General features: G+C 51.8%; 1 protein-coding gene across 3 annotated transcripts in view; it reads left to right on the top strand.

Annotated features, from left to right (window-relative positions):
* The first annotated feature begins 288 nt into the window (after positions 1-288).
* Tcfl5 (transcription factor like 5) overlaps positions 289-11,942 on the top strand; it is an 18,070-nt gene continuing 6,416 nt past the window's right edge. For 2 of the 3 annotated variants that reach the window (XM_076852094.2, XM_076852096.2), the window contains exons 1-5: positions 289-910; positions 1,790-1,973; positions 2,231-2,393; positions 3,890-4,136; positions 6,296-6,437. In XM_076852094.2, coding sequence (XP_076708209.1) covers positions 294-910; positions 1,790-1,973; positions 2,231-2,393; positions 3,890-4,136; positions 6,296-6,437 — 1,353 coding nt within the window. In that variant the 5' untranslated portion in view covers positions 289-293. The remainder of the gene's footprint in view (positions 911-1,789; positions 1,974-2,230; positions 2,394-3,889; positions 4,137-6,295; positions 6,438-11,942) is intronic. The other variant, XM_076852095.2, reaches the window with a different exon arrangement.

The raw sequence follows: 11,942 nt of genomic DNA, 5'->3' as shown, positions 1-11,942 counted from the left end.
GAGCGGGGGCGTGGCCGAGTCCCGCGCGCACGCGGCGGCCGTCCCGTCGCAGGGGGCGGTTGGGCCGGGGCGGGGCGGGCGGCGGGTAACGGAGGGGCGTGGCCCTGAGGGGTGGGGTTACCGTTGCGGGGCGGGGCGGCGCAGGCGCGCTGCGCGGTGCTCAGCGGTTTCCCTCCCCCAACGGCGCGCCCGCGGTGGCCGGCGCGGCGTCCTGCTCGGGCCGCGTCCCCGCCTCGCCGCCCGCGTCGCCGCCCCCGCGCCCGCGCCCCGCCGTTGGGCCGCGCCGCGCCGGCATGTCGGGCCCCGGGCCGCGGGAGCCGCCGCCTGAGGCGGGCGCGGCGGGCGGCGAGGCGGGCCCCGAGGGCGCGGGCGGCGGGGACGCGGCGCTGGGCGAGTCGGGGCTGAGCTTCACGACCACGGACCTGAGCCTGGTGGAGATGACGGAGGTGGAGTACACGCAGCTGCAGCACATCCTCTACTCGCACATGGAGGCGGCCGACGGCGAGCTCGAGGCGCGCCTCGGCTCGGCGCTGCTGGCCGGCCCGGGCGCGGGCGCGGGCGCGGCGGGCGCGCTGGCCCCGGCGCCGCCCGTGTACCCGGTGCTCTGCCCGCCGCTGGCGGCCGACGCTCCCTGCTTGGGCCACGTCGACTTCCAGGAGCTGCGCATGATGCTGCTGGGCGAGGCGGGCGCGGCCGAGAAGACGCCGGGCGGCGCGGACGGGGCGCGGGCGCGGGCCGACGGCGCGGCCAAGGAGGGCGCGGGCGCCGCGGGGCCTGAGGGCGCGCCCGAGGCCCGGGCCAAGCCTGCCGTGCGCGTCCGCCTGGAGGACCGCTTCAACAGCATCCCGGCTGAGCCACCGCCGGCGCCGCGCGGCCCCGAGCCCCCCGAGCCCGGCGTGGCGCTCAACAAGTGCGTGCAGGGCGTCGGGCAGCCTGCGGGGACTGGGTGGAGACGGGGTGAGGGTCCGCCGCGCCGCCTGTGGGGCTGGATGGAGAGGCGCGGGCGCAGTCCCGCCACCTGCGGGGTGCCGGAAGGGACCCCCAGCTCACCTTCTGCTGGGTGAAGGAGAGGGCTCAGCCCCCGCCACACACGCACCAGGGGTCAGCCTGGCCACACGCAGGGTTTGGGTAGAGGGGAGTGTGTGTCAGCGGGACTACAGTTGGCCCTGGGTGGAGGGGAGAGGGGACTTGGCCCACCACCAAGTCTTGGTGTCCCCGTATAAAAGCCACCATCCAGATCTGACACTGTCTTCAGCAAAGAGCAGGCAGACCCAAGTGTGGGGTGACCTGAAAGGCCCTCTGTGCAGGCGCTGAGGTCACAGTTCCAGGTGGCACCTGGAAGAGTTGGGACTAGGACACAGGTGGCCTTGGGCTTTCTTCCTAGAAAAGCCTTTCTGCCTTCCAGAGAGCTGATTCTGATAGGGCATGTGCAGAGCCATTCAGAGCTTGCAGCTGCAAGACAGAGCCACAGCAGCGTGCTGCCCACTTGGTGACCCACCTTCAGGGGTGGCTGTGGAAAAGAGTGACAGTTCTGTTTTCCTTTGTTCCAAGGCTGTGGTTGGGCCCCTCTTGAGCCCATCTTTGGCTTACAGATTGATGTCAGGCACAGTCACTCCTTCCAGGAGGAGCTAGCACTGGTTGGTGGTTGTGTGAGGGTGCTGCAGAGCAGGGATCCCGCTCCCAACCAGAGTAAAGGTGACCCATTAGTGGGCGAGTGGGTGAACTTCATATTTCTGGAGTCTTTCTGCCATTTATTCTCAGGTTTCTGGGCTTTCTTTTGTCTTGGCAGTTTGGTAACTCTTATTCGACATCCATCTGAATTAATGAATGTTCCTCTTCATCAGCAACAAAACAAATGTACAACATTAGTGAAAAATAAAACCGCTGCAGCAACTACTGCTTTGCAGTTCACCTATCCACTGTTCACAAGTGCCTGCTCCACTGGTGGAAATCCCAGCCTTTCACAGACGCAGGTGGGAAGATGACCAGCCCTCTTGTATTAAACAGGCAGATTTAGGTTCCAAGAACTGTTTTGCCTTTCATAGAACTTAATAACTTTTTAAAATGGAGAACGTTTATGTGGTTTGGGGCTGTGTGAAAATCCTCAGTGAAACAGATTCAAGTGGCATGCCCGTGACTTGAGGGTGCTCTGCTATGTGCGTTTTGCTTGTGCAGTGAAGGACAGGTTAAGTCCCATGTTCCTAAGATTCCTGTTGTTTCATTTTTTCAGAGTTCTAGCAACTCGTGTTCTATATTGGAAGCTGCCAAGCACCAGGACATTGGACTACCCCGAGCATTTTCCTTCTGTTACCAACAGGAGATTGAGTCCACAAAACAGACTTTAGGTAGCAGAAATAAAGCTTTGCCTGAGCAGGTTTGGATTAAAGTGGGAGGTAAGTGATAAAGCAGTAGGCTCTTCCAGCTGTGGGAGGGAGGGAGCTGATTGCCCCCCCATCTTCTCACTTTGAATGTTGTTCTGAGTTCCGAACATTGTGATTGACCTTAGTGTGGAGAACTCTGTTGTGGACTTTAACAGTAAAATGACAGACTTATTCATTATCTTCATTACTGAAAGCATTTTACAGATTATTTTTGTTTGATACACCGTGAGCAGGAGTCTGAAATCTGAAACCTTTGAGGTGTGTAATAGGAGGACACTATAGGTGGGCAGGGATTGGCTAGTAGCCAGAGGCCATAAGGGTCAGAAAGACTGGGAAAGGAGGACATTGCAGAAGGTATAGTTGGTATCCTTAAATGCTCTCAGCTCCTTCCTCTGCGAAGAGAATTATTTCTCATGTGACTCAGGAGGCTAGTACTGCTCTGCTATGTTTTCATGACTAAGCAGGCAGGATGGGGAAGAGTGCTGCTGCTTTCTCCCTGTCATTTTCCATGTTAGGACATTTTATGCAACAGTGCATACTGACATTTGTAAGGAGTAAAGATGAACATTGGAATGGTCCTGTGCCGATGGCTAAGTTAAGGAAGGAGTTGCCACCAAAGCTTTGGAATGTCCCCTTTAAAATGTTCCACCATCAGGAAATTTGTGTGACAGATCCTTCACTTGGCTTTGTGTAGTGTATGGGACTATAGGTCACCACTCCTGCTAAGTGGATTCCTGCTCCTGATTTGATGGGACCCCGACATCTTTGTGCAGCACATGCTGCAGTATGTAACATGAAGGCTGTGATGCCATTTACTGTGCCTTTTGTGTGAAGAGTCACTGCAGGGTGAGGACGTGTTTAATCTTAACCCACCTTTCTTCTCCTCTGAGTACTGCAGTTAAAATACCAGTTGTCAGAATAATTATATGTAAAGAAAACCTTTTTTTGTAGAAAATATTTCTAGCTTTCTTTTCTATTCTGATTTCAGAAAAAGGGAACAGCGTCTTGATTTTGCTATTCATAGATAGCAACACTTGATTAGGGGAATTTTTGCTGGGCTTGGTGGCACATGCATGTCATCCTGCGATTCACATAATTGATGCAGGAGGATCACAAGTTTGAGGCCAGCCTCAACAACTTAGTGAGACTGTGCCTCAAAATAAAAAGGACTGGGGATGTGGCTCAGGAATAGTGTGTCCCTGGGTTCAGTGTCCAGTACTGCAAAAAAAGAAAAGGTTTGACAAGGCTGCTTTGGTCATGTTAACACTTGGAGCAGTATTGGATTCCATGGTAGACTCATGCTTCAGTTTTGCATGCAGTGTAGGCTTGGAGCTCAGTGCCAGTGTATGTGGATTCTCTGCTGCCTCAGCTTCTTATGGCTCAGATTGCTGCATATGCAATAGTGTTTATATCTTGGTTTGAAAATGCCAAAAAATATATTCAGCTTAACAGGTACAAGTTAAGAAGAATAAAAAATTAAAATACCACTTTTTCCTTCTTTTGCAAAGAAGAAGCGCTATGTAAACAAGCAATAAATAAGAGGAATCGGAGTAGAATTCGTCAGTTGGACACAAGTGTAGAACGGCGGGCCCTTGGAGAGATTCAGAATGTGGGTGAAGGCTCCACCGCTGCACAGGGTGCCTGGCAGTCCTCGGAGTCCTCGCAGTCTAACCTGGGGGAGCAGGCCCAGAGCGGGCCCCAGGGAGGAAGGTCTCAGCGTCGCGAGAGGCACAACCGGATGGAGCGAGACAGGAGGTATGTGTGCGGTTGGCGGTCAGGTCGACATGCACAGTTCTCTAGAACTATCCTGAGTGAGGGCAGGAGCAGGGGTCACATTGATTTTGTTTTGCTCTGATCAGGGTCCCCAGGATCAGCCCAGGTTCAGTGATTCACTGGCATACTCAGGGCTGTGACTCACTCTAAGGAAGGGATTCAGGCACCTGGGAGAAGACTGGGGAGACCAGGTGTGAGCTTCCCAGGTCCCTCCCAGTGCACACCGGGTGCCCGCACTTCCCCAGCAGGTGTGGGCCACACAGTGAGGTTGCCAAGCAGGAGAGGTCATCAGACGCAGTGGTTTTGTTGGGGATCCTGCATGCCCTGCCCAGCAAATGGAGTCCTCCCAGGGACGCAGGTGCTCAGGGTAAACCATCTCATGAGCAGAGAGTAGGTGCTTCAGGCCACATCTTGTCTGTCCATCAGATCCTGGACACCAGCTGACGGCCAGCCTCGTCAGCAGGCCCTTCTGAGCAGAGCAGCCAGGCAGGCCCACTCTTGGCACAGTAGGCGGCTTAGTTTTGCATTTTGTTTGGTTCTTTTAAGAATGTTGGGGAAGGAGGGGGTTTAAACTGCTATTTAAATGGTCTTACTGAGGGTTTTGTTTGTGTTCTACATAGAATCAAGGTGGTTAATTTTTCTCTATTATAGGGGGTTTCTTCAGTGTTTCCCTAATCATAATTAATTACTGTGTACCAGTTTTGTTTTAGGCTTAGGAAATAAATAACATTGAATGAGACAGATATCAGCCTTAAAGCTGAGGTCCTAAATGTCAGTCTAGGGCAATTGGTTGTTCCTTTTTTTTTTTTTTGCAGGAGGCGGGGTGGGGCAGGTGCCAGGGATTGAACTCAGGGGCACTTGATCACTGAGCCACATCCCCAGCCCTGTTTCGTGTTTTGTTTAGAGACAGGTTGTCACTGAATTGCTTAGTACCTTGCTTTTGCTGAGGCTGGCTTTGAACTTGCGATCCTCCTGCCTCAGCTTCCCAAGCTGCTGGGATTATAGGTGTGCGCCATGGTGCTGGCTCAGTCCATTGCTTCTTGAAGAGATGTGTTGAAGCTGACTTGATCCCTCCCTTGCACATGTGTGCACACACTGAGGGACCTCCCTGAACTTGCTGTGGGTTGTGAAGGGCCTCTGCACTCTGCCTGCCTGGACATTTGTTTAAGAACATTTTTCTAATGCCTGCGACAGTTTTAAAGTGAATTTTCACTGCAGCACTTGGAAGTTTACCAACCTGCTACAAGTTCTTTATCTCTTCTCTGGAGTTTCTCACCTATAAAAGGAATGTTATCTACTGCATAGACTTGATTAGAATTAAATGAGCAGATGGCTGAAGAGTTCTTGGCCCTGTGCCTGGAAGACAGGGAGCGGCTGGTGCATGCCTGCTCTTTCCTCTGGTGCATGCCTGCTCTTTCCTCTGGTGCAGTCGTTAGTACAATTCTAGTGCACAGGTGTTCCAGTGCCTGGTGACTGCCACATTGCTGAGTGCCCAGTGTCACCTCATTTAGGACTTTGCTAGATGTAAGAAATAAAGGTTAAAAACTATATAATAGTAACACTCAAGCTATGATTTAAATTCTCTCTAAAAAGGCTGAGGTTTCAGGAGACTGACAGCGGCAGTCCGATTCATTTGTCAGGGCCCCTCAAGGTGTCTGGCACTCCAAGTTCCCATCGTGTCTCTTGGCTCACGGACAGCAGGGTGTAATTACTAGTCTTGACCAGAGGAGTGATCTGCCTGGAGAAAGCGCACACAGTTTTGCTTCCAGGGTTAGGAAATTTGATGCCATCCCTGGTCTAGAGACTTGGACCTCAGGAGTTTATCAAACTGCTACAAGTTCTTTATCTCTTCTCTGGAGTTTCTCACCTACAAAAGGGATGTTATCTCCTCCAAAGACTTGATCATAATTAAGTGAGCAGAAAACTCCTGGGACTGGACTCCGCTAGGGTATCATGGGTGCAGCAGCCTCTATACGGGAGTGTGGCAGCACAGTAGTGCAGGCTTTCCAGGGGCTTCCTGGGGCACAGGGTGCTTCTGCAGCACTCGAGGCCAGCTCCAGGAGCTCTGGCTTTTAGCAAGATGATGAACTTCCCATTGCTTGCTTGCTTTGCCAGCTGACTCCTCTGGGTTTTGACTGCAGGCGCAGAATCCGAATTTGCTGTGATGAGCTGAATCTTTTAGTTCCGTTCTGCAACGCGGAGACGGATAAGGCAACGACTCTTCAGTGGACCACGGCATTCCTGAAGTACATTCAGGAAAGACATGGGGACTCTCTTAAAAAGGTTAGTGTTTAAGTAGGCCAGGTAGATTTTTAGAATTTTGTAAGTTTACTTATCAGTGTACCAATTTGTCCTTTTTTTCCAAGGATAACTCAAACTGCCCTTTTTTTCCTGGAATCTATTGTCACATACCAAGTCCAATATGAACGAAGCTCTGCTCGTTAATGATGTAACTTTTCATTTACTAAAGTAATGATCCAGCCTAGATTCATCTGTGGGATGCTGTGCCTGTTGTCCGATAGCAGGGTGAGCACTGCTGCGCACCGTGCATTGCACTGTGGTCTGAGGGGCTCATGGGGCGTGATTTCTGCCCTCAGAAAGCCTCGTGAAGGGGATGAAAGCAGAGTAGCACAAGAGCAGAGCAGAAAGGCAGAAACGGGTGTCCCATAAGTGGCTTGGGCCTCAGTTACTTCCATAGGGCAGAGGCTGACCAGGGGAACCAGGGCTTGCCCTACACTCCTGGCTTCCTGGGGGGCTGCTGGTTGCCCGGGCCCCATCTGTGCAGCTGTAGGCTGTGATGGCTGGTGAGCCTGCTCGGTTCTGCTGGAATGGAATGCCTGGTTGGAGTGAGTTCAGTCAGCCCCTGGGGCTGCAGAGGGAGAAGGGGCACTCAATAGTTGGTTTGAGCTGTGCCTTGGGGGACCTCAATGTGGGGTGCTAGCCCCGGAATTCTGTTGGTCAGCACCTGGCTCTGTCCTCCCAGGAGTGACCAGGCAGTGCAGTACATAAACCCTCAGCATCCTGATTTTATCTTTCCCAAGCTGTTGGGCAGTTGCTGCTGTTGACCCAGCAGGAGTCTGCTTGGAGGCGGGGCTAAGATGGGTGCGGCAAACCTGGAACCTTCTCAGAAAGGGCGCCCACCCATGGCCAAACTGCACTGAGCTGGGCCACCTCTCGGGGCCTCGCAGCAGGGCCTGTTCTTTTCCTTTTCCTGGTCTGTGTCCACATGACATTTACACCATGCAAATTAGCTAATTTTGTAAGTCCCTTACTTTGACAATACATTTAATTGCATTTTAAAGCAATATTATGTCAAATTTATTCTAATTGGATCATTTATGGTTATTGATAATGTTGCTTTTTAACATTATTTGTTAGTGGTAGACTGTTGGTTTGTTTCAATAAAATAAAGCTTTAATACTTTTTAAAATGACTTAGTGTTTGCCTCTGTGTACCTATTTGTAGTCACTTATTGATATAATTCAAATACAATGAATATGTTTATAATTTTGGGAATAAAACATTTTTTAACTGTATACTCAAAGACTAGATCGCGAACTTATAGATATTATATTTTGTATAATATGTTTTCTGGATACTTCTGTAGTGGAGTCCTATTGAATGTGTGGGTTGCTTCTGGGTCACATATCAGGCCACCAGAACAGGTGGGAGGCGGTCAGTCTGGGTTGCTGGCCAGCCTAGCTCAGGCACTGGCTCACTTCCATGGTAGCTGCTCCTCTTACCTGCATGCATACTTTTGTTCTTACAGTTGCAGTAACGAGAGTTCTAAGTGGGTTTTCTAAGTTATCTTAGTACACACTTCACTCAACGAGTCTTTCTCACTATAACCAGGTACCTGCTCCAGATTCTGGGGTGCCTTGCATAAAACAGCACCCACCTACTGGCAAGGAGGGGGACTTCAACACCTGCACCTGTGGACAGTGTTGGGTCCTGCCATGGGTGGGAGCCCTGCTGTGGCCCACCCCTACTGTGGGCCAGTGTAATGGTAGAGGGCTTCTTTAGATTAGGTGGTCACCGATGGCATCTGTATGCATGCAGATGCCAAGGAGGAGCAGGAAGCCCTGAGCCAGGGAGCTGTGGATCTCTGGGTCTTTGGGCAGGGTCACACACTGTGGTTAAGAGTGTTGCCTGAAGCCACATTGGGGTCCTGAGCATGTGGCAGGCAGACCAGGGCCTGGTGGGCCTGGGTGTTCCGAGGTCTCAGGAGCACCTGGAAGGCTTTAGGTCTGGGAGGGACATGACATTTTACAATCATCACTTGGTGCTCCAGAAGGGGTGGGGTGGGGTGGGTGGGAAGGAGCACAGACTGCTAGGAGGCCACCGAGGTGCTCTGGGGAGAAGTGGGCTCAGCCTGGGCTCGTGCTGCCCTGGGAAGCCTGTCAGGAATGCCTGGCCTGGCTTCATCTAGTGGTGGGGGGAGCCACGAGATGGTGTGGGTGGCCTCAGCGTCTGGCCTGGACCTGCTGAGTGTTCAGTGCCTGGAAGGCCCCAGGTAGAGTGTCCAGGAGGTGTTGCTAAGTGAGTCTGGGGCACAGATGGGGATCCCTTTGTGTTAGCTCGATGAGCTCATGTAGCATGACGAATGCCTGTGCGCCCACTTCCTCATCGCAGCCGTTAACACAAACGTATTTACTCCACACACACCATTCAGAGATAATTACAAACACGAACCTTCATCTTGAAATATTTCTACACACAACTCAAAGGTAGCCACCCCCACCCCCACCACCCCTACCACCCCCATGACCTGAGCCGTTATCAGCTCACAGAGTTGATGGCAACGCTCATTTGCTTGGATATGCAGTCCCTATTCATTTTGAGACAGGGTCTCACTAAGTTACTGAGGCTGGTGATGAAGTTGTGATCCTCCTTCCTCAGCCTCCCAAGTCACTGGGCCTGCAGGCTTTGTGCCATTACACCCAGCTCCAAACTATTCTCTTTTTTTGTTGTTCAAAATATTTATTTTTTAGTTTTAAGGTGGACATAATATCTTTATTTTTATGTGGTACTGAGGATTGAACCCGGGTCCTCAGGCATGCTAGGCAAGCACTCTACCACCGATCCACAACCATAGCCCTCCAAACTATTCTTAAAACCGCCTTTGTAGCTGTGTTTTCCCCCCAAGTCCAGCATCCAGCCATGGATTATATGTTGCATTTGATTGTGTTTTTCAGTCTGTAAGCTACAGCAGTTCCACTGCACCCACGGTTGTCTATCACGGCATTGAGGTTTTGAAGACATCAGGCCAGTTATCTGTAGCGCCCCACCTTCTGGATTTGTACCACTTATGGTAATCTTTAGTTATGGTGTAATTTCAAATGTACAGGAAAATCCCAAGAACAGTACAAAGAGCCCCACACGTACCTGCCCAGGTCTTCCTGAGTCCCCAGTTGCCCTGCGCCCCATGTTCTCTCTCCAGTCTCTGTGGCTTTCTGAATGGTTGGATGGTGAGTCAAGACACCACGCCTCCCACACCCCACACTTCACTGTGTGCCTTTCCAGAAGAGGGGCGTCACCTTATGTAGCCAGAACACTGTGGTCATAGTCGGAAGGTTTAACACCAGCAAGCATTGGTACCCTGTCCCACCAGAATCCTCATGGCTTCTCCCCAGTCAGAGTCCTCGGCTGGTGACAGTGGTGGTGAAAGGCGATTCTAGATTCCTGGCAGAGGCCATCGCCCCTCTCCCCTCAGCCCTCTTTCTTCCTGTTTCCACCGCAGCTCTGCTTCCTCTCTACCTCCCTTTGTCACTGAGGCCCCACCCCACCTGCTTTCTCCCTCTGGCCACCTGGGGCTGCCACTTCCCTTCCTCCCACTTCCCCTGTAGATGGCTTCTGCTTCTCCCATTGTCCTCTGTCAGCACTTGCCTATTTCTTTGCCTTCCTTTGTTGCCACCTCAAAGGTACAGTCTGTACCCTCTCCCTGTTCCCAGACCTACTCCCAGCAGCCTGACGGCTGTTCCCTATGCTATTCAGCCAGAGATGGGCCCATGGCTGGCTTTACAGACACCCCTTTGCTTTCAGCACCCACTTCGAAGACATTGGTTTAGAAGTGGGTGTTGGCTTCCTCTCTGGGCCTGCCTTCTCTTCTCCCTGACTTCTCATTGATGGGATGTCCTTGGCTTGCCTGGGGCCCAGGACTAGAGCAGCCAAGGGAGCGGAGAGTCTCCCTGTTAGTGTGCAGCACCCATTGGTCTCTGTGGTCAGTGGGCTGCCTCCCCTACTACATGGCCCATGTCTCCGTAAGCCCAGAGCCCCTGCTGCAGATTCTCCAGTCAGGACCCTGGCCTTTCACTCCCAGGCCACGGAATGAGTTGCTGTCTTGGTGGGCACAGAACGAGGAGACCTTCCTTGCAGAGACCTGTGCCTGGTCCTGCTGAACACCGTCTCACCTTGCAGAGCCTCCTGAGGGTCTGTGTGCTGCTAACAGTGTCCACCTGACAGCACACTGCTTGTCGAGCCCCTGGTCAGCTGAAACTCCTCTCACTTTGCACCCTCCTAGGTGCCATCCTCATGGACAGACCTTTAATTATGTGTATCATTTAAGTACATCCTTTATGATCTTGCCCACATAAAGCCCCTTCTGCAAGAGACCCAAACCAGATAAGTAATACTCAACCAGCGTGTGCCGCCCCCAGGTCATGGGGTTGCTGTGAACTACCCCTGTGCTGGATGCCAGGGGAAGGCGGCACCCACACAGCTGCTGCTGCCTTCAAGGAAGTTCAGGGGCCGATCTGGAGCCCATGGAGCAAATCCAGAGCCACAACCCCCCCGAGTGGAGGAGCAGGCCAGCAGCACACATCTGTGCTCAGGAAGGCAGATAGATCAAGTGGCCGACAGCTTTTGCTTCAGCTGATGCTGCTGTCAGGGCCATTCCTGTGGCTGGTGGCTGTGGGCCACACTCAAGTTTAGTGATTTGGATACTGTGTGACTTAACTACTGCAAGTTTTGAAATGTCTTTGTAGGAGCAGGGTTGGCACATGCAGCAACATGGAAGTCAGAAGATGGGGTCACACTTGCCTGGCTCTTCTGGGAGCTAGCTACTTGAATGCCTATATCATGCGGATTTGAATGTGCTCTTTGAACATGCTACAAGGAGAGTCCTCAGCTGCCACACACACACCGCCAGTTTCTGCATGGCAGAATGAATCAAAGCTGTGTTGTGACCCGTTGTAAAAATAAAGCATCCTGGGAAAAGTGCCCCTGTGCTCTGCATCCTCCTGAGTGAGCCTGCTGTGCCTTTGCCTTCCGAGCCCCTTGGTCTGTGCCTGTTCTGCATGCTTGCTGTGGCTGGGCTCTGGGCCTTCCTGCATGCAGAGCCAGTTCTGGTCTTGTTCCTTCACTCTATTGACCTATTGTGTGGCATTAGGAGTGGTGTTTTTTCCTGTGATAATTTGCTTTTTATTATTTAAAAGCCTTATGTCTGATTTTCCCTTTTTTTTGATGTCTCAAGTTGAAAGTTTGCTTCATTTGTTTTCAATCTTGCTTTCTAATTAATGCATTTAAAGCAAATTTCTGTCTCAGTGCTCTTTCAAAAATATTCTATAGGTTGGAGTAATTTGTACATAATTATAGATATATAAAATTACTTGAGACTATACACACACAGTCTCTTGAGTAATTTTTGTTTACCTCTTCAGTGTATGAATTCTCTGGAAGTAGATTTCTAATTTTCCACATATGTGGGATCTTTTTTTTCCTCCCAGGTACCAGGGATTGATCCCAGGGCCTCCTACATGGTAGGGAGACGCTCTCCCACTGAGCTACATC

The sequence above is a fragment of the Callospermophilus lateralis genome, chromosome 3 (assembly GCF_048772815.1).
Source record: "Callospermophilus lateralis isolate mCalLat2 chromosome 3, mCalLat2.hap1, whole genome shotgun sequence".
In the NCBI taxonomy this organism is placed as follows: Eukaryota; Metazoa; Chordata; class Mammalia; order Rodentia; family Sciuridae; genus Callospermophilus; species Callospermophilus lateralis.
Note: the sequence above shows the minus strand (reverse complement) of the source record. Positions and strands in the feature narration are given on the sequence as shown.